General features: G+C 39.1%; 1 protein-coding gene across 1 annotated transcript in view; it reads left to right on the top strand.

The window, feature by feature from the left end:
* The window catches only part of plxna2 (plexin A2), a 155,255-nt gene that overhangs the window by 106,486 nt on the left and 28,899 nt on the right, over positions 1-19,870 (top strand). The window contains exons 12-16 of the mRNA XM_008414720.2: positions 2,829-2,980; positions 7,399-7,516; positions 10,946-11,082; positions 13,255-13,422; positions 14,996-15,089. Of these exons, the coding sequence (XP_008412942.1) occupies positions 2,829-2,980; positions 7,399-7,516; positions 10,946-11,082; positions 13,255-13,422; positions 14,996-15,089 (669 nt within the window). The remainder of the gene's footprint in view (positions 1-2,828; positions 2,981-7,398; positions 7,517-10,945; positions 11,083-13,254; positions 13,423-14,995; positions 15,090-19,870) is intronic.

Raw genomic sequence — 19,870 nt, 5'->3', positions numbered from 1 at the left:
GGCAGCAGCAGTGTTGGTAAAAGGATTACACAGGAAGCGTGGATTGGTGGCACTGAGTGGTAAAAGAAGGAATAAGGGCACTAGGGTGTGCATGCATGTCCAATGAGGCTTCCTCTGGAAGTCTGCATGATGGTTAAAACTCATAAGTTGTTGTTTGGAGGAGGAAGTCGCATGTGACCAACACCATGTTCCCACAGCTAAACATGGTGTTGGTTTCTTCATGATGAGGAATACTTTTTTCAGGAGGGACGGGGTAACTGACTGGAGCTACTGAGGAAATAGCAGGAAGTTATTTCAGGACAATTCTGGAAAAACATGCTGAGACTTTTACAAAAGTTCATCTTCTATTTGAAGAACAATCTGTACAGTCAGAACTGAAGTAGAGCAGTTTATGTCAAAACATCTACATGCAGTATTATAACCCTGTCAAGCCCAGGTTTAAATCCTATTGAGAATTGTCAAAATTTGAAATTTGCTGAGGTTAGACAATCCAAAATGAATGAGATTCAGTTTTTTCTGTAGAGAGGAATTGGCCAAAAAAATTGTAATAGTGAGAGAAAGAGCAAATGGTAGTTTTGTGAAGTATTGACTCATGTCTCTTTCTTCAGATATTTATTTCTTTTAAAAAATGAAAAGCCAATATCGTCTTTTTTCTTTTTCAGTTATGTAGTGCTTTGTGTTGTCCATCACACAAAAAGGAATAAAATGTCTGCTTATAAGATTACATGTGAAGATTACATGTCTAAAGAAATACCAGCCCTTCAGACACTGTAGACAAGGTGTTAAAAAAACTCAAGCGACGCTAAGATGATGCTACTGATGAGATTATCTGCAGCATATCATTTTAATACATTCCTTCCTGTACGTAAAGGTCATTAGAATTAGGTTTACTGGCAATCAAAGCAGAGTCTTGTGTACAGAAAGGATCCATTATAGATTTTGCCCCTTTATGTAGGTAAGAAATGCCGAGACAAAGCGCCTTGCAGCCTGGAGACACTGGTGGCGTGTGCCTTTGAAGTGGTTGATTTTCTGTGATCCTGATGAATCAAGCCTCTGTCTGCCAATGGGGAGCTCAGTCAAATGGGTTTCATGCATGGATTAGACTTCCTGTGCTTATTTCACCACAGGAAAGGCTCTTTTTCAGCCTTTAGGGTAGGAGAGAGGAGGTCTCTCAAGCTTTTAGTTTTTTCCCATCTGTGATATAGCAACACCATCTCCGCCTCACCTGTCACCCATCTTGGCTTATGGGACAGAACAGAGTGGGTTCACTAACCTACCAACGCTACCCACCCCACCCCAAATGCTCAGTCTGTCTTCTCCATTTCACTCCTGCTGTCTCAGGCCACTACCATGCTTATGTAACTGTCACTAAGTCTACTCAAATAGATGACATGGATATTTTTAGCCATTATGTTTCTCCCCCATTTATACCCTGCATGCCCAAGCATTGCTAAAAAATTCATGTATTCAGACCCCTCAGGCAGTGCAGTGACACACTTACTTTACATCCAGAGCAATTAATGTCCGCTGAATCTAGATTACAATGCTGGCGTCCCACAGGGAAACCGGCAAAGCTGGGGTGAGTGTACCGGGCGGAGTGGGGAGGGTGTCCGGTTAAAACTCCGTGTTGCCTTTTGTTTTTGGATGAGTGGCCAGTAATAACATATTGATTTTTTTTACGTTGCACTAGCAGCTACACAGCCAAGTGACATCCCCTCCCTATTGCCCACCTCTTTCTTAGTTTCTGTCTTTTGTTAACGCCCTTTCCTGCCCACAAACATTATTTTACTCTCTTACTCTTTTTTTCAGTCCCTTTTTTGGGGTCTAAAGGGCTGGATGAATGCCAGGTCGACTATTCAGTGTGGCTTTGCAGCACAGAAGGCACTTTGCCACACTGTGCCAAGGTCATGCTGGGAAGCCATATTGCAGTTTATGAGTAGGTGGCCTACGCTAACCATTAATATTGCCCCTTGTTACATTATCCATTAATAGCAACAGCAGAAGATGCTGATCAAGCAGTTATCCCCGGTGTTGTTAATCCCTTTCATTTCTTTGTGAATGTTATTACTTAATTATGAAATGGAAATCTTTACTGGTTGTTGATGTTTAAGTGCAGATTGGAGTGAGATGTGGGTGGGTCTGCAGTCAGAAATGTGGGATGTAACTAATGAAACAACCAAGAATTTATTTTGGTCAGAAATACTTTTTCAGATTAAACAGCTGATCTGTGTAGTCAGTGCAAGTGGTTTACTTGGTGTTAATTCTGGTAAACCCTAATAAGTTACCAAAAAATAAAATTTGATGGACAAGCCCAGGCATCAGAGCAATGTTGATGTTGCCATGTCAAAGTTGAGGAGTAAATTGAAACTTTATATTGCAGCTTATCCAGCAAGGAAGAGAAAAACTCTGAGCAGTATCTTAGAAACCCAACAAACTGGCACCCTAACAATGGATTTATAAGCTCTGTGCCAAGTCAGTTCTGCCTGCTATTAACATTTAAATATGACCACTTATAAACTGTTATTCTAAAACTTCTAAGAGTTCTGGGCAAAGTGAGATGGAAGAGATAGAGGAGAGGTTTGTGTCCCACACCAGAATACTGAAACCCTGAAGTGTTACCATGTTTTAACATAAAGACGAGCCAAACTTGTGCGTTAGCTACTTATGTGACTTCAATGCCCTCTTGGTACAGTAACTCACCTCAGGTCCTGACATTATTTGCTTTAAGAAGCACAACATATTTACACAAACATGTTCTGTGGCCTGTGCTGGTTGTTCAAAACATTGTGCAAATACTCTTTTGACAAGTTGCTTTTTGTGTCCTTCAGGTGACTCCGATGGCTGGACCACCAGAGGGGGGAACTCGGGTGACTATCTATGGCACAAACCTTGGCCTTGCTTTCTCAGACATGGTGGACAACGTAGAAGTGGCCGGTGTCAGATGCACACCTGTGGAGGAAGGCTACATTATTGCTGAACAGTAAGTCACAAAAACAGGAGAATTAGCTAATCAGCTTGTTACTTTTTAGTTTAAACCTCTAGGCATTTCAGCATATTATGCTAATTGGTAGAAAGAAAGTTTTATCTAAGGAAACTCAGCTGATTGTGTCGAGTGAATCTGGAGCAATCCCTCTTCCTGACTGTTTATTAGGCCTTCGTAATCTGATATGTTTACAAAATTATATTGCTTTGTTCTCAATTTCCCCCTTCCTTATGAAACCTCTTTGTACTTAAAAGGTATTTAGTTATATAGTGAAAGAGCAAAATTTCAAAAATTAATTGGAAAAATAGCCTGAATTTAGTCATCAATATTAAACAGAGTGCATAATTAAAGAAAGTGTGAAGTTAAGTGCAGTTCTCGCACAGAAATATTCTGTTCCTTCATTAGGGAACTGCTGATTTATCACACTTTGGTTGCTCAGTGCCTCATTTTTTTTGCTCTGACTGTTTTTTGAAGGATTTTTCTGCTTGTGGTTGTCATCAGCTTTTCTCCAAAGAATCTGGGTTATGTGGTAATGATTCATGTATTAATAAATCTTATTCGCTTTATAGTTCCATCTGTCAAATACAACAGAAAAACAGATCCCTGTTTACTTTCTACCCTTACCTTCAACAAGGTTACCAACCTTATCTTTCTAAGATACCTATTTTCACTTCTTTCTCAATACATTTCTAACATTTATACACCGACAAATACAGCAACATACCAAGAGAATTACAAGTGTTGCTGTCACCTTTTTCTTCTATAACAGCAATTTTCTCTTTTGACGAAATAATCTACTGCAGCACCTTTTTCTAGTCCAGGTGACCATATGCAGCGGGTTGGACAAAATAATCTTCTTGTGCATAGTCCTGTCACTTAAAACAATTTAAGGCTGCAATTTGGAAGACAGTGCATTAGTTCAGCTTGCAAAAAATAAAAACTCATGAAGGATATGTCATACTTCTTTTTGCACTTTGGAGAATTCTTCCCTAAATGTGTGGCTCAACTCATCCAGCTGCAGAGCATTTGATAAAATCAAGCTGAACATCTACTGATTCTGGTCAAAAGCAGATTTCTCTGTGTATCTTTGTATTTTTAGGTTGATATACATGATGACTTAAATGCACATAAGTCTCTTTCAGATTTAGATTTTATAGAATTTACAAAAATGTTATAGAATTTGTCTATTCAATTGAATCGGTGTTTCCTTTTTGTAGTTTTAAAAACGTCTCCATTGTTGTAGTATTATAATACATGGGAAGAGTATGCAAACTTCAGTATTGAATATGTTCAGCTTCTCTAACACAGTACCATAATATTACAACAGCTTTTCAAGTTGACCATTATCTTGCAGCCTGCAGTTTTTAAAAGTGATTTGTTGCATAGAAAGGTTACAAATGAATCAATATGTTCACATTGAGGCTGAAAGCTGCTTTCCCTCACTGTCTTTCCTTTAATGAAGACTGGAGCTGGTCCAAGCAGTCTGTTCCTGAGTTTGCTGTTAGACCCCTGCAGGACACTAACCCATTTCTCTCAATGTTTCTAATCTCGTCAGCTACAATCCCACAACAGCTGTGTGTGTTTACTTGTGTTTACCTCTCTAATTGTCCCATGCTGGGCGTACATCATATTAAAGTCTGCCCCAGTCACCCAGAACTAATGAAACATGGCCCGCGCCTCACAGCTCTCCCATCATCTCGCTCCCAGCTAGAAATGCAGATGTTTGTTGACATCTGCATTTCTAATGTGAGGTCCCTTTGTAACCTCACATGGGTTACAAAGGGATCATTCACATATTGCTTTAATAAAAACCTTCACATCAGAAATAAGTTCAGTTTCCCTTAGTTGCAATTTCTTTGGAGAATCTTCAGAGAAGACACAAACTACTCGACTTGCAGCTATCAAAGATTTCAGAATAATACAATCTGAAAGAGAAGTGCTGTTCGAATAAAAATGAAGCTTCAAACAACATCCCCAACCTCTAGTAGAGCTACGTAAAAAATTAATCATTTATTGCCTAAGTAGAACCTCGCACTAAAAACGTTGAAAAATCTAATCTGTGAATTGAGTGTAGTCATTCGCGGAGGAATAAATTTAACTTATCAAGGTTTTTCTGTTTCTGTTGCATAATGACTGCTTTTGCAATGATGCCAAGCCTGGTGATTACATTAAAATAGAACTAACTGAACCTATTAAGCAACTCAGACTTCTTAGGAACTTTCTATTAATAATCCACGACTTACTGTTTTTCTGGGGAATAACAGATGCTTGATTTTTCTTATTTGCTCTTCAAAATGGGAAATACAAGAAACTATGTCCGTCAAACAAGGCAGACGTGAGCAAAAAGATAGCTGCTAGTCTAAAAATAAAAATGTTTCCAATTATATTCAAATTAAAGGTGAGATTTTTGTAGATTTTTCAGTGTTACCATCAAGTGATCAGGGTGCCATAAACACTTTTAGAATATTTAAAGTAGAGCAAATATTCCCATATGATTTTTGTGTGTGTGACTCACTTCAGTGGCTGGTTAAAGTAATTTATAATCACCTATATGACATAGTGTCATGTCGTGCTGTGAGAGTGAGATAACACACATGCAGCTGACTGAATGAATACACATTCACATCCACACACCCTCAGAGGAGCCTTTAACCCTAATTCTTCCCTTGGCCTACTTCTGCCCTCAGAATGAGAAACAGCTAACCGTTGCACTATGTGTATCTCATTGTTATTATACTGTTGAAAATGACGCTTATAAGCAGGTATTCTTATTAATTCTTCTAACTTTTTAGTAATTTAAGGATATCAATAAGAGTGTGTGTCTGTAAAAATACAGAAACTTGTAATGAGCAGCATGTCTGTGGCTTGAAGCTGCGCACTGGCCAGCTGTGATTAAAATTCACATTGTGCCACTTGGCTTTAGGGGACAATTTGTCAGCAGCACGCTGATCTGACAGCACTTTAATCTAAATGGGGGAAGGCAGGGAAATTCATTCACAGTATGTGGTAGACAGAAAACAATATTTGATCAAATTTGAAGAAATAACCCATCAGTTGCTTTGGCGAAACTTGCAAAGAGTTGGATTGATGTGTTAAATTTTGGGTTGGAATTTTATCTCTGGAGTTCTGGGGATCATAACTGCTTAATTATAGGGATCTTCTAATCTAACTGTGGGTGTTTGTTTCCTGGCGTAATGCAGTTACCAGGCTTTGTATGATGGAAGCCTGAGTTAATATTACTAACTCAGAAAAATTGGTGGAAAACACTTTTGCTTTGATTAAAACTCCTCCCTTTGTCTTCAGCAGCCATTTTTTTGAGAAACCATTCCCTTCTGCTGCAGATATCCAAGATTCCAAATCGACTCTTCATTATTAAGTATTTCTTCCTTCGTATCACAACGTATTAAGGAATTAAAGTCAGACATTTTTCAAAACATATTTTCATAAATCTGCAGTTTAACAAAGAGCTAAAGATAAACCAGGGATTTTGTGTGAGAATGTAAGTGAATCCCTGAGCCTCTGAAGCCTGGTAGGAAAAAAAAAAAAATCTCCTTTAGCCACTTTCCACCACATGGTGTGTCATACAGCACAAAACTCCCACAGCCATTTGTTTTAATTCAGATAATCGGTCCTGGAGAAACAATGCATCAGCTGTGCTTCATCAGCTCCACCCCTACCTAGCCCTGCCATCTGCCTCGCCACACACTCTGTCTCCCTTTGCAAACTGTGATTGCTCCTTGTTCTTTATTACTGCCTGGCACCAGCAATCGATAGAGATACTCACTTTATTATGTCATTTGATCTAGTCACCTGCTGCGTTGGTTGTCACCTGATCACACGCTATGATAGAGCGGTATTGATCCTACTGCGTGATTTGCATTAAAGTCGAATCACAAGAACGGGAGCAGCGCTGCCGGGGGGCCGCGTTGTTGGTGGGCAACTTTACTTCAATCAGATCAGAGTTCTGTTGGAGCGCCACAGGAGGAGGAGCGCTGGTTTCATTTATCATGTCTTCAAGGGGGTTCTGGTCGATAGCTGGATGTGTCCCCATAATGACTTGCATGAAACAATAACAGAAGATTGCAATTAGGCCAGTAGATAAATCAATATCAAATAGAGAAGTGTTTTGATTAGTTTCTCAAAAACTTTTTAGTAAATATAAAATATAAATGCAAATATAAAAGTGACAGATCAAGTTCAGTGCAATCCAGTGAAGACAGACTTTTAATTCCAATTTCTTAGTTAGAGCTTCGAACCACATCCACAGAACTTAGTGTTGGAGGTGACATGGCTAAATGTAGAAAACATTGAATACATTTAAATTCATTTAGAAGGCATTGCATGCATGAGATTTTTTTTTTACCTGTTTGATAAGAGGTGCATTAATAATATGCTTTGTTTAATTTTTCTTGTAGGATTGTGTGTGAGATGTCTGCGGCTTCGGCAGACAACAGACCCGGCCCGGTCCAGCTGTGTGTGGGTGAATGCAGACCAGAACTCAAGACTCGCTCCTCACAGCTCTACTCCTTTGTGGTATGTTTGCATTTACATTATACAGCAAATAATTCTGCTGGACAGAAAAAAAGACATTTACATGTTTGAACGTCAGTCAATAAAAGTCCAACAAGGCAGCTGTGAATAAAACTACTGTACAGGTTTAGTTAGTTGAGCGAAGGGGAATTGCTACTCGCAAATTAATTGTTTTGAGGGCCTCTGGCAACTCAGACTTTTAAGTTGCCATGCCAACCGCCAGTGTAATTAGGCAGCTCGGTGTTTGCTTATAAGTAGGTTTTGAAATATCACTTCTTGATTGACAGCAAAAGGTTTTAAGAGGTCCTTATTAGAATTCTGTGGTGGTCCATGGTTGACAATTCTCCTGCTCTGTATTTATGATCAAGTTGTGAGGTTAATATCGCTTCATAAATATTTTGATAAAGATGTTTTACACTTTTCTCCAGTTTTGCAAGTCAATTTGTGTTTCACATCCTACCAGCTGAGCTACAGCGTTACTCAGTAAATATTAATAAAACATTGCTACATATTTTAGAAATGTGGTTGTACAGAAGCAGAAGTTGCCCAGAGATCTCCGTAGATTTTTGAACTGTGTACAAGCAACAGATCTTTCAAATTGAGAGCAACGAAAACATCTATAACTTCTGAAGTTGTTGTTTCTTTAAACTATTGTAAACTATCATATAAATGAACTGACTGTGTTCTTCATAAATATGTATAAAAGTGTTGTACTAAATTTTCCTGCTAACTGCATCTGTGTGGAATTGGAAACATTTGATACCCAGGAATCTGGTTGGCACACTCTGCTTTCTCTCTGCACTATTCTAAACTGCAGCCAGGTCCACATATGTAAGCACATGCACTCTGTCCTCAAGGCCACTTTCTAATCTCAAATTGATCTCAAATTGTTGGGAATGCTAATTTGTTGCTTTGATTGTAACAAGTGAATCCTCAAAGTTTCAATTTATACCCCTGCATGAATGGCACCCTTAAAAATGTGCAAGCGACTCACGCCGTGATCACACGCCATCATAGATGCGCGGCTTGACTCTTGTGCTGACAACACTTCTGATTGTCTTCCACTTCATGGCCCCGATGTCTGTTTTTCCTAAAACAAGCTGCTCCACTGTCTTTCTAACCATATGTCATATCATGTGCTTCTGTCCAGAGGACGCAAGCACAAGGGATTCGTGGTCCTTTCATACATAAAACAGTTTCATGGAACAGCTGATTGCATTGTGTAACAAGGTTTTGCTGAGGCACTCTGGAGCATATTTAGCTGTGCTGATGGAAGTGGAAAAATTGTAAAATTGTTTCTGAGGGAGTGCCTCGTGAGGACTTTCTTCCTTTGTAAAGTTCATTGCAAAACTTTGTCAAGTTACTACCAACAATGTCATGATTATTTTTTAGGATTTTTTGTGATAGGTCAACAAGTGTTTTTAAAATGTAGAAATTCAGCTCATGTAGTATGCATTGTTTTATCGGTTAGGGAGGTCTTTGTCAGCTGTGCACATCGAGAGAGAGAGAGAGATTTTTTTTACTGCTCCTTCATTGCCAGTAGCTGCCTGGTCAGTAAGATTTCCCACTTAAATACTTTTGCAAGACACTATAAACATTAAGGAGCAATGAAAATAAGTCTTCTGTGCACTTTGGTTTTTGCTGTTTGTTCATAATATTGTGCAGTAGAAATGTTCTTTGAAGCTTGAACATTCACATGCTTTTTTGTTTCGCTTTTACTGATTCAAACATTCTTGAAGAAAACACCCATTCATCTTTGAGTGGATCAAAAACGATTTTAGCAAAGACAGCTTTACCACCATTCAAGGTTGACACTGATGGTCTTTTTTTTCTTTGAGATCTAACCTGCTGATTTTTTTTTATTGTCTTTTTTTTTGGCACTTGTGACCTTTATTGGCCAGGCAGGAAATGGGCAGAGAGAAAGGGGGAAGACATGCAGCACAGGTCTCGGTCAAACCCAGGATGGTTGCGCTGAGGACTGTGACCTCTGTGTGGGGCGACAACTCTTCCACTACACCATGAGATGACCTGAACTGCTGACATTTCTTTTTCAAATCCAAAAGAAGATAATCAGATCTCAAGACTATGCCAATTTATGCATTAAGCCCTGTGTTCMCAATCTTCAATTAGATTTTTACTAAGGTCAAAAAGTGATTCAAGTGATGTGCTAAAAAAAAAACACAAGACTCAGAGCCAAGAGAAAAGTGGCCAATTTCATCACTGCTCTTTGTCCAACTACTTTCTCCATATTCCTTGCATTACATTTAAGTAATGTCAAAGAAAATGGTTTAATAGTTTACAGACTTCTTAGAAAACTTCTCACAGTGTCCCAAAAATGGTGTTTGATACCAAACATGATTTAATGGGTTGGAAGGCGTATGAGAGAGAAGAGACTGACAAATAAATGAAGTTGCTAAAATGCAAATGAGGCTTTTCTGACTCACAGACATTTCCCTGCTTCCGTCACCTCAGTCTCAACCTGCACCCAGCAGACTATCCGCCATCCCATTTGCACTTACTCACTCACTCACACCTCCACAATTAGCTTTCTCGTAACAATTAACAGCGTTCTGTAATTAGCAGCGTTGTTCTCAGAGCACCTGGTTAGTTCCCGTGCCCTGGAAGTCACCCGTACTGTTGCAAACAGTTCTGAGTTTTGCCATTATGGAGCTCTTGGCTTTGTGTGTCCATGTCTCTTTAATGAGTGATGCACCTGCCACCAAGCGAAGATATTAAATTCTTCAGGGGTTTCTTCACTGAACGTAGAATTTTCAGTATTCCTTGCACAGCCAAAAAGTGTGAGGGCAGTTTTTTTCTTTTTTAAGTTTTCTTTGTAACACACAGTATGTGTACAGGTGGGAAAAGGGTTATGAGGACAGGCTGTTCATGAAGCAGGTTCAGAAACTCAGCTTTATGTTCGTGCAGGTAGAAATCTCCGGGTTTCCCTATAAGCACATGTCCCTGTGTAAGTGTGCAGTACTCTCATTTCCCATATGACGAGCTGTCTACATGGATATTTCTCCATCTGTCTGTGTGATGGCAACTTAGCTGCCTGCTGCTGTAAACACTAGTTATTTTCAGAGCATCTTTAAAAAGCTTCACTCAGACACAACTCACCAGTGCTCAACACGCTGTAGTCGGATCTCTCAGGGATTCTAAGAGCTCCTGGTTTTATCCTCTTTTCTCCCACCAGCGCTGCGCTCGGCTGCCATCAGCCTGGCAACATGAATAACTGTAATTTGCTTGGGATCTGTGATAATACATAAAGTTGTCAAGTGTTACCACAGGGATGTGTTTCTGTTTACTCTTGACAGTATCTATCCTTTAATCTGTCGGTTGCTGTCTTCCTTCTGTGCTTTTCTCCATAGCTTTAACTTGCTCTCAGGTCTATTTTAACCACTTTCTTCCTCTGCATCTGTCTGTTTCTTGTAGACTCCAACTGTCACAGGCCTGTCCCCGAGCAAAGGTCCAGAGTCTGGAGGCACCAAAGTCACCATAATGGGAGAAAACCTCGGCGCTGGCAGCAGCGTCAACGTTCAGTTTGGAAACCAGACGTGCGAGTTCTTCGGGTGAGACTTCCCACTCACTCACATTTCTAATGCAGCTCTGATTTAACGGACATACAAGTTTCATTTGTGTTTTTATGTGCACTATAATGGTTGTAATATATTTTTCACTGTTCAATTCATTATAGGGGTTGAAATTTTCCAATTGTATAGGGTGATTTAGAAAAACAACGTGTTTTCTTTTGTTTACTATGCATTATGGTATAATGTGCTATAAGCTATGGTTCAATTTCTATCATTTCTAAGTAGGGGTGGACTTTTGTCATATTGTTTAGCATTTATTGTAATAAATTTATTAGTATGATAGAAATTTTGATTTGTCATTGTCACAATAAATTCCAATCAATGACATTTTCTAAATTAAACAAGCTTTTACTATTTATCCACTGTTTGTTCAATGAAAGTGTTAGTAGATAAAAATTAATTTGAAAGTATGATTAAATGCAGTGACTGTATGCAGTTTAGTGATAGAGATCACACTTCTGTTTATGACCCATGTCCTACAGAAATGCATTATAAATGGGGATGTTTTTCAACATCAGTATTTGTGCTTAGGAAAGGCCAACATTTTTTTTGCGAGTGTTTTTACACAGTGGGGCAAAATTCCATAATTAGAGAAATTTGTCTTTAACAAAATAAAAAGTGGCATGGGTCTTTATTTTTGAAGATCCCTCAAAAAATGAAGTCTTTGTTATGTTACAGCTACTTTTCTTTTCTCTTAAGTTGATGGGAGTCTCTAGGAACTTTAATTCACAATACATGAATATGTGTTGGTTTAAGTATCTTAACAAGTGGCCTCTCTGCTTGAGGATAGAACATGTTCATCATTCCATCATGTGTTGTGAGCAGGATACATAGATTAACACTAAACTTTTTATCAGACAGAAATAAACCTTCTTCAATAACCTTCAGAGTCAAACTTTTATAGTTTCTTGTTTGAGCTCAAGAGGAGAATTCATTTGATTGTGGACGGATCTCTGACCATTCCTCTTTGCACAATCGGATTAGGTCATCCAAAGACCTCTGCATCCAGCAATCTTGTGAAATATTTTAGCAGAAGACTAAAGACTGTGTTGTTGACAAAAGAGAGGTTATTAACAGCAGGAGTGCCGAAAGTTGTGAGTTTTTATTTTATCAAATTAACAATTTCTTAACTTGGGATTTAACCCCACTGGATAAAAAAAGTCAAATTGAAAGGTTGAATTTTTTTAATCAAATCTTTCAGTGTGAGATTATGCTGCTGAGGTTTCACATGAGGTGTTCCAATAAATGCGGTCGCCACTTTAGTGCTTGCTGTGAGCAATTCAAAATAGAAAGCTTGGCTTTTTAAATCATTGCCATTAAATAAGGTGCATTAATTYTCATCTCTTCCTTTATTTTCATTTGCTTTTACTGAGTCTTCCCTCAGGGAACGTCTTCCGTTCTCCTGCTGTCAGAAACTACAGTAGATCTTAATCAAACCTTTGAATACCAGCTGCAAGAAAACCCTTTATTCATTTCTATCCACTTCCATTCTTATTACCTTCCCATCGGTGTGTTTATGCCCCCCTCGCCTCTCCACCGGTTTTTATTTTCTCCCTCTCATGCTTGCCTCCATCCCTCTTCACCATCCATGTTTTCATAACTCAGATACTCCCACATGCCCTTTTTTTTGCATTTCACTCCTGAAGGAGCCTATTTTAAGCCCTGCAACAGTAATGTGACTATGATGTTGTAAGGCTGAGGAGTTGGGGCATTTTTAATGAGATATGGGGTTAATTGGTGGTTTGTGCTACTGCATGGGAGGAAGAAGAGGATGGGGACATTATGCCACAAGGTCCCCTCTGCTAATGAATTGGGACAGATTCAGAAGGTGTGCAGGTAGATAATGGAGTACTGAGAAACTACATGCAAGTGGTGGAGGTACTAAGTGTGTGCATGGGGTGCAGCTGTGCTCACGCTGCGTTGTTATTCAGGTAATTACACAACAGGGCTGGTAGAACAAATCGCATAATATATTCAGTTGCTGTAGGTGGTGCCTTTTGCTCATGCAAATTGAATAATTTTGTTGGTAATGTAGCTTTTAACAGGATGTCATTATTTTATCGTATTTTCATCTAATCTCTGCACCGATGTAGCATGTCTTGCAGATTTAAACTCTGCTGATACAGATCTAAATGTTTGTTTGTCTTTAAGGCGGACCATGAAGGAGATAGTCTGTTACTCGGCCCCATCCCTGTCCGGGATCGGCTCGGTTCAGATCAGTGTGAGCGTGGATAATGCCCAAATCAGGGAGAGCCTCACCTTCGAGTACATCGAGGACCCCACTGTCCTGCGGATCGAGCCGGACTGGAGCATCGCAAGGTGACCCAAATTACACTCCGCAAAAATCACATTTATCCACATGCTCTCAACCGAGGCAGAGATTTCCTCTTCATCCAGATCTTTAGAGAAAGTCAGTTCAGGTCAGCAACAGGAAGCAGACAGGAGTCAATACTGCACTTCCAATTACTGTTGGGGTTTCTTCCAATTAGTCTGGATCTGATAGAAAAGACCCAGCAAACATATTGGAGGGGATTGAGGTTGAGGTTGAGATTCAGCTGTGAAATGAAGTGTTACCCGGTCTGTGGAAACCTTTTCTTTTGTGGCTTTAACGTCAGAGCAAATAAAGTGAGGAATTTATCGAGTGTAGAAAGAGCTCTCCTGTCAATACCGTGATATATGATCATTTCTACAGTACATTAACCTCAGCCTAAAAGCAGAGCACATGCAGTGAATTGTAAAAGTATTCACACCCCTTGAACTTTTGCACGTCTTTTCACTTTACATTCTACAAATTTGAATGTATTTTATTTTGATTTTATTTCCTAGACAAATGGAAAGTGTTGATTCAGCCGCATGAAACAACACTTTGTACCTTCGATTGTTGGCGTTAAACCTGCAAGTCTTTTGCAGTATGTGCTAATCATCTTTACACATGAAGAGACTGAAAATGTTGCCCATGTTTCTAATTCATAACTATGTTTTTTTATGCATTCTATTGCAGCTCTGTTTGTACGTTTACATTAGTCCTGCTAGAAGGTGAATCTCAGCCCTGGTCAAACCTTTTGCAGCCATAACAAAATATCTCTATTTATCACCTTTTAAGTTTAACAACTTTAACCAGATTCTCTCTCCTTGTTAAGGAAAATCACACATGCTGTCACCACCATGTTTCACCATGCAGAGATGTGTTTAAATTGATTGACAATTTTAGTTTTCCACCACACATACTGTATTTTATATTGACTAAAAACTTGAAAATACTTGATTTTATTTAGTGGTGCCAGAGTAAAGGGCCCTGAACACAAAAGTTTGTTTGTAAAAATGATCAAATTATTGAAACCTGTCTTTATCTGTCTCATAATACAAGATGTACAAAAGGATGTAGACGCGTTTCCACGGAGCTGTAACCATCTAATGTTTGCCCTAATAGTTGACTGGTGCACCACCAAAGATGGAGGAGGAGACGTTCTGCCAGTGCAGGCTGAACACCTCTGCCTCTCATTACAAACCCCTGATCAGCGCCGCATCTTAATATGCCTGAGCTGTCTTTGTATTTCAAGCTCAAATCTGTGTCAGTTGATTGTAACGAGTTGAATCGGTTAAAATTCCTCTCTAATCATCCTCCACTCCAGAGGCCATCACCTCCCAAAAGAAACTTAACGATGGGATTCGATTTGATGCATTAATTTTCATCTGATGGGGAAGATTTTTGAAGAGGTGCATCAAGGTTAGAAAGTTTAGTGAGAATTGTCTTTGAACTACTTTGCTGCTCTTTCCCTCTGTTTTCTGAGTCGTGTTCAGATTTTAACATGTTTTTTTTTTTTTTTTTTAAGTTTGTGAATAGAAATATGTTGACTTGATTTATTTTTTTTCTTCATGTTTTTTTATTTAGTGGCCACACCCCTCTGATGGTGACGGGAACAAATCTGGATGTGGTTCAGGAACCCAGAATCCGGGTGAAGTATGCTGGCCGAGAGTCTGTCAATGTAAGAGCCAATGATTAATTTTAACCCTGAACCTGTATGTGCAATAGAAATTGCTGACAGCATCTGCTAGTGTGCATACTGTATTGATGTGGAACAGTAATATCAAACTGGGCCCAAGTCGACACGCTCAGAAAGAGCCAAGTGATGCTTAGCTTTGGAAAAATGTGCCAGCTCTCAGTGGCCCCTCTAGGTCTGTTTGCTTCTTTGACTTCTGCTTCAACGATCCCTTCTTAAGCAAAGAGCATGTGAGTGATACAGATGGCAGTGAGAGTGATCTGCATGCAGTATTCATTCAAGACTTTTAATCCATCCATCCATTTTCTACCACTAATGTGGGTCAGGGTCGTCGAGGCAGCAGCGTAAGCACAGCTTCTGAAGTCTCTTCCTCCCTCTCTTTATCCCTCCCTCCCTCCCTTCCTTCTTTCCTTCCTCCCTCTGGGGGATGTTGGCGTTCCAAAGCCAGTCAAGTGACATAATCTCTGCAGCATGCCCTCAGTGTGTCTCTGTTGCGCATGTCTTTAACATCATACCTGGAAAGTGTCCAGGAAGCTTCATAGTTAGATAGGCAAAGCACCTCATCTTCTCTCTTAATGCAGCACCACTATTCTGGGAAGTCTGAGAATAAGATTGTTTTAAATAGGATCCAAAACATGAAACATTAAACCAAGCTTTATTTAACATGACTTAATTTATTTTATATATTTATAGCATTTTTGTACTGTTTTGTTGTTCATACATAGACTTCTGGCAAAACTGTAGATTAACACTTTAGTTGTAGGTTGATTGCACAGAATGCCATCCCTTTCTGCCTTTTCTGCTACAATTGTAGCAAGCGGATATTAGCTAGTTAACTATAGTTTTTATGCTAGAGTATAGACAATGTATTTTTTTAATCCATGTTCTCTTTATTGTGTGCATGAGAAACGCATAGTAGCCTCTGTTCTGCCAGATGACCAGCAGTTCAAAGCAACTGGGTGGGTGTGAGAGTGGGGATGGGGTGGTTGATTTTTAAAACAACCATTTCTCCTGCATTGGTTTTTTTTTTTTTTTTCAAAATGCAGGAAAACACAGGACCGATTCCAAAATGCTAGATATACAGTAAGTGTAGCTTTAGCACCACATCAGGTGGATTCAAGCCCTGAATTTTAAAAACTAGTAAAATTAAATAAAATAACTGTACAAATTATTTTTTCAAAAACAAATATTGACCATGCAAAAAAAGCTCTAGAAAATCATAGACCATTTTCTCATAGACCATAGAGATGGAGCATTTCTAGATGTGCACCTCTCTGCACATTAGGTGAAGATCCTGTATTTTGGAGCTTCATAGTGACTGAGTCCCAGTGAGATGGTCCTGAGGAGCAAACTTCATGCCAACATTCACACTCTGTACTGGAGCTCACAACTGGGAACATATTTATTTGGGTTATTCCACATCTTTGCCCCAACTCCAGTTCCATTCAGTTTACATCTAATTTGATAAGTTAATGACCGAGAGGAAAGGGCCTATTGTGTCAAAGAAAAGAGAAGAGTGTCATCTTTTGAATTTTGTTGTATTAATTGGCATCATTGCACCAGAATAATTAATCCAGTGTGGTTGATTGGAATTTTACCAACCTTTTGAATTCAGATATATTTTTAAACGGTGACAAGAAAAAAAAAATCTCTGTTTTGATGGACCGGTGACCTTTCAAGGTTTATGTCCTACCTTTTGTACACTGCAGATAGGAACCATCCCCTGTGCAATATACAGGGATTATATTATATTGGGTATAGAAAATGCAGAGTTAAATGGATTCTGCACCACCAGGGGCAAAACTATAACCTTTGGTACATGGAAGATAATTTCTCTTCTGGAACCGACTGTTCTTCCACCTGAATTTATAATGGTTGTAGGAGGAAGCCAGAATAGCTTTCAAAACCACTGCAGAAATTGGCTGAACAACCAACCATTTTTCAGAATTTAACAGTTTTATACCTTTACCATTAACCCAAAGTAATTCTCTGAATGAACATTTCTGTGCTTTTCTTATTATTTTATAAGGAATGGCAGAAATAAAACAAGTGTTTATTGACCAGACACGTTTCAGACCGAGATTAATTTCAAGGCGTCTGTGTATAAAATTATAGAGCAAACAGCCACACTGTAGTACAATGGAAAAGCCTTTAAAGACAGGATAGTCAAACTTGTGCAGCGAGGAGCTGGATGACGGCAGACAGTAGGTGTGAGGTCAGTCTGTGGGAGAATGCTGGACGTGTCCATGATCGGGGGCAAGGAGACTCCTAATAGCTTTCAACGGAAGATTAACTGCCGTCAGAAGCCTTTGGTCAGCATAAAGAGCGCTTGTATAATCAAAGTCTTAGCTGCAGGAAATCGTTACAAATTACATTTGATCCCCAGTCCTGGGGGCCCTTGTTTAATTAAGAGGATGGGATCTCCTCTCTGTGGTTTGAGGTAAGGTGGGCAGAACACAGACAGAGGAGGATCAAACATTAAATTGGATGCAGATAATGCTACTAGTTCGTTCGGCTGGTTAAAATTTGTTAAGTTTGACCCATTGTGCATCCAACCACCTTAACGCTGTCCTCACGTTCACATGGTCTCAAGCATGTGGTGAACTTTTGTAGGCGATTTTATTGCTGGATAATACACATGCATGCACATGTGCACAAATAAATCAGTATAACAGATTTTGCCCCACATATCACAGCATTTTCTGCATTCCCAGCATCATAACTCCTTACATTAACAGTCTTAAACCAACTGTAAGTATTCATCTTAGTCTTTTTCTGTGTACATAAAAAATTTGTTTTTTTATGGAAAAGTGTTGTTTTCAATGTGAAAAATCCTTCTGAGTTCTAACTAGCATTGATGTTACAAATAATAATAATAAAAAAAACATTTATTTTATATGTTTTAAGCAGAATAAAGCAACACTTAATGAGTAAAGTGTGAAGGCCTGGTGAGATTTGACTCGTGTGTGTGTGTGTGTGTGTGTGTGTGTGTGTGTGTGTGTGTGTGTGTGTGTGTGTGTGTGTGTGTGTGTGTGTGATGGGTGGGGGGCTGCATCACCTTCCAACACATTGAAAGGGAGATCTTGCTTTGTGCTTTGCTTTGTCTCATAAAAATTTGCATATTTTAAAAGAGCCATCGTCACTGTTTTGATTGTCTTCATAGCCATAGAGAATGTGTTACTTCTATGAATGTTAATGTTAAATCATCCTTTCTTGTTTCAATGTAGTTTTTCTTTTTGTCACCAGTGGAAAGCAAAAAAACAGCCTATAGCACTAGGAGCTGCTGTCTGTCAGCTATAGCCTTCAAATGATCACCTGTCTCCCACTAAATTGCTTCTCTACTCTGTCTCCCTTGTGTCACCTACACAGACTCACAAAGAAACCGGCAGAGGTGGGGGGGGAGGGGGGGGGAGCCAATTTTCTTTGTAAAATGCTCTGCATCTGCCAGCAGATTCACAATTGAAACATTAATCGTGATCTTGATTAAAGCCTAAAGGCTTATTTTTCAGCCATAAAACATTTGCCTCTCCCAGAAGGATCTCATCTACAACATTCACCACATATAAGATGTCTAGACTTAAGTGCCGTCATCGGCACGTCTGGTACATTTACAGCCCTGCTGATTATAGAAAATTTCACAGCATGGATGCGCTTCGATGAATCTCGCTTTCACAGACTGGAAAGGAGCACAGAGTTCATGTTAACAACCAATGCAGTGTATTAGATGTCCAATGATGATGCTGAAGGACTGACTGCTTAGAGACACTTTTTCTTACTTTTGGCTTCAATGTTGAACAATGACATACCAATTTCCAAATCCTTTCATTATTAGGAGGTTATTTTATGTTATTGAAAGCTTTGTACATGCTTTGTGGCCTCAGCATCATGCCGAAACCATTATATGTTCCTTGGACTACATTGTTTACCACAAGCAGTTAAAACACAAGTAGACAGCGCAGAATGTGGCAAAGATTCTAGTGTTGATTAACAAAAACAAACTTCTCCACTTCTCATAAAACTCCACTACCTCCTCCTCAAATCAAATTCAATTCAGCTAAACTGTCAATAGAGTGTGAAAAGTTCCTACAGTTTTTTTCAGGATGTTTTGCATGTGTTATCTGTACCAGTTTGCAATAAAAACATGATGAATACATGCTTATCAAGACCAGCAGACGACAGCAATTTGCACTTCTTTTGTGTCAGTGACAGTTGTGACAGTTGTTCTCTCTGGAGCTACAAACACAGTGGGTGCAGAAGTGCTTAAAGAGAAAATGAAAAATATTTCTTTGGTTTCGATAAGAGGCACTCCTCAAAAGTTTAAGATCAGTGCAACTTCATGTCTGATTACGCTTTTTTTTTTTTTTTGCATAGAGATGCATGCAATACAAGAAACAACTTTTGCTGCAGTTACATCTGAAGGTTGTTTGGGKTGCGAGTCTACCAGCTTTGCACATTTGGCGACTGAAATGTTTGGCCGTTCCTCTTTGTTAAATAGCTCAAATTCATTCCAACTGAATGGAAGAGCAGTTTTTATGTCTCAGCATAAATAATCACTTAGATGACAAACATTTTGAAAGTCATGTGTAACTTTAATACAACAGCCTTCTTGATTTGGGTCTCTTGCATAAAATTCTAATAAAATACATCCATTTTGAGGTTGTAACTGGTCAAAAATCAGCAAAAAGTTCATGAATCCTTTTTTTAAGGCATACATACACTGCAAAAAGTCCCCTTTCAAAAACAAGAAAAAAAAGTACAAAAATAGG

Source organism: Poecilia reticulata, linkage group LG7, assembly GCF_000633615.1.
Source record: "Poecilia reticulata strain Guanapo linkage group LG7, Guppy_female_1.0+MT, whole genome shotgun sequence".
NCBI lineage: Eukaryota > Metazoa > Chordata > Actinopteri > Cyprinodontiformes > Poeciliidae > Poecilia > Poecilia reticulata.
Note: the sequence above shows the minus strand (reverse complement) of the source record. Positions and strands in the feature narration are given on the sequence as shown.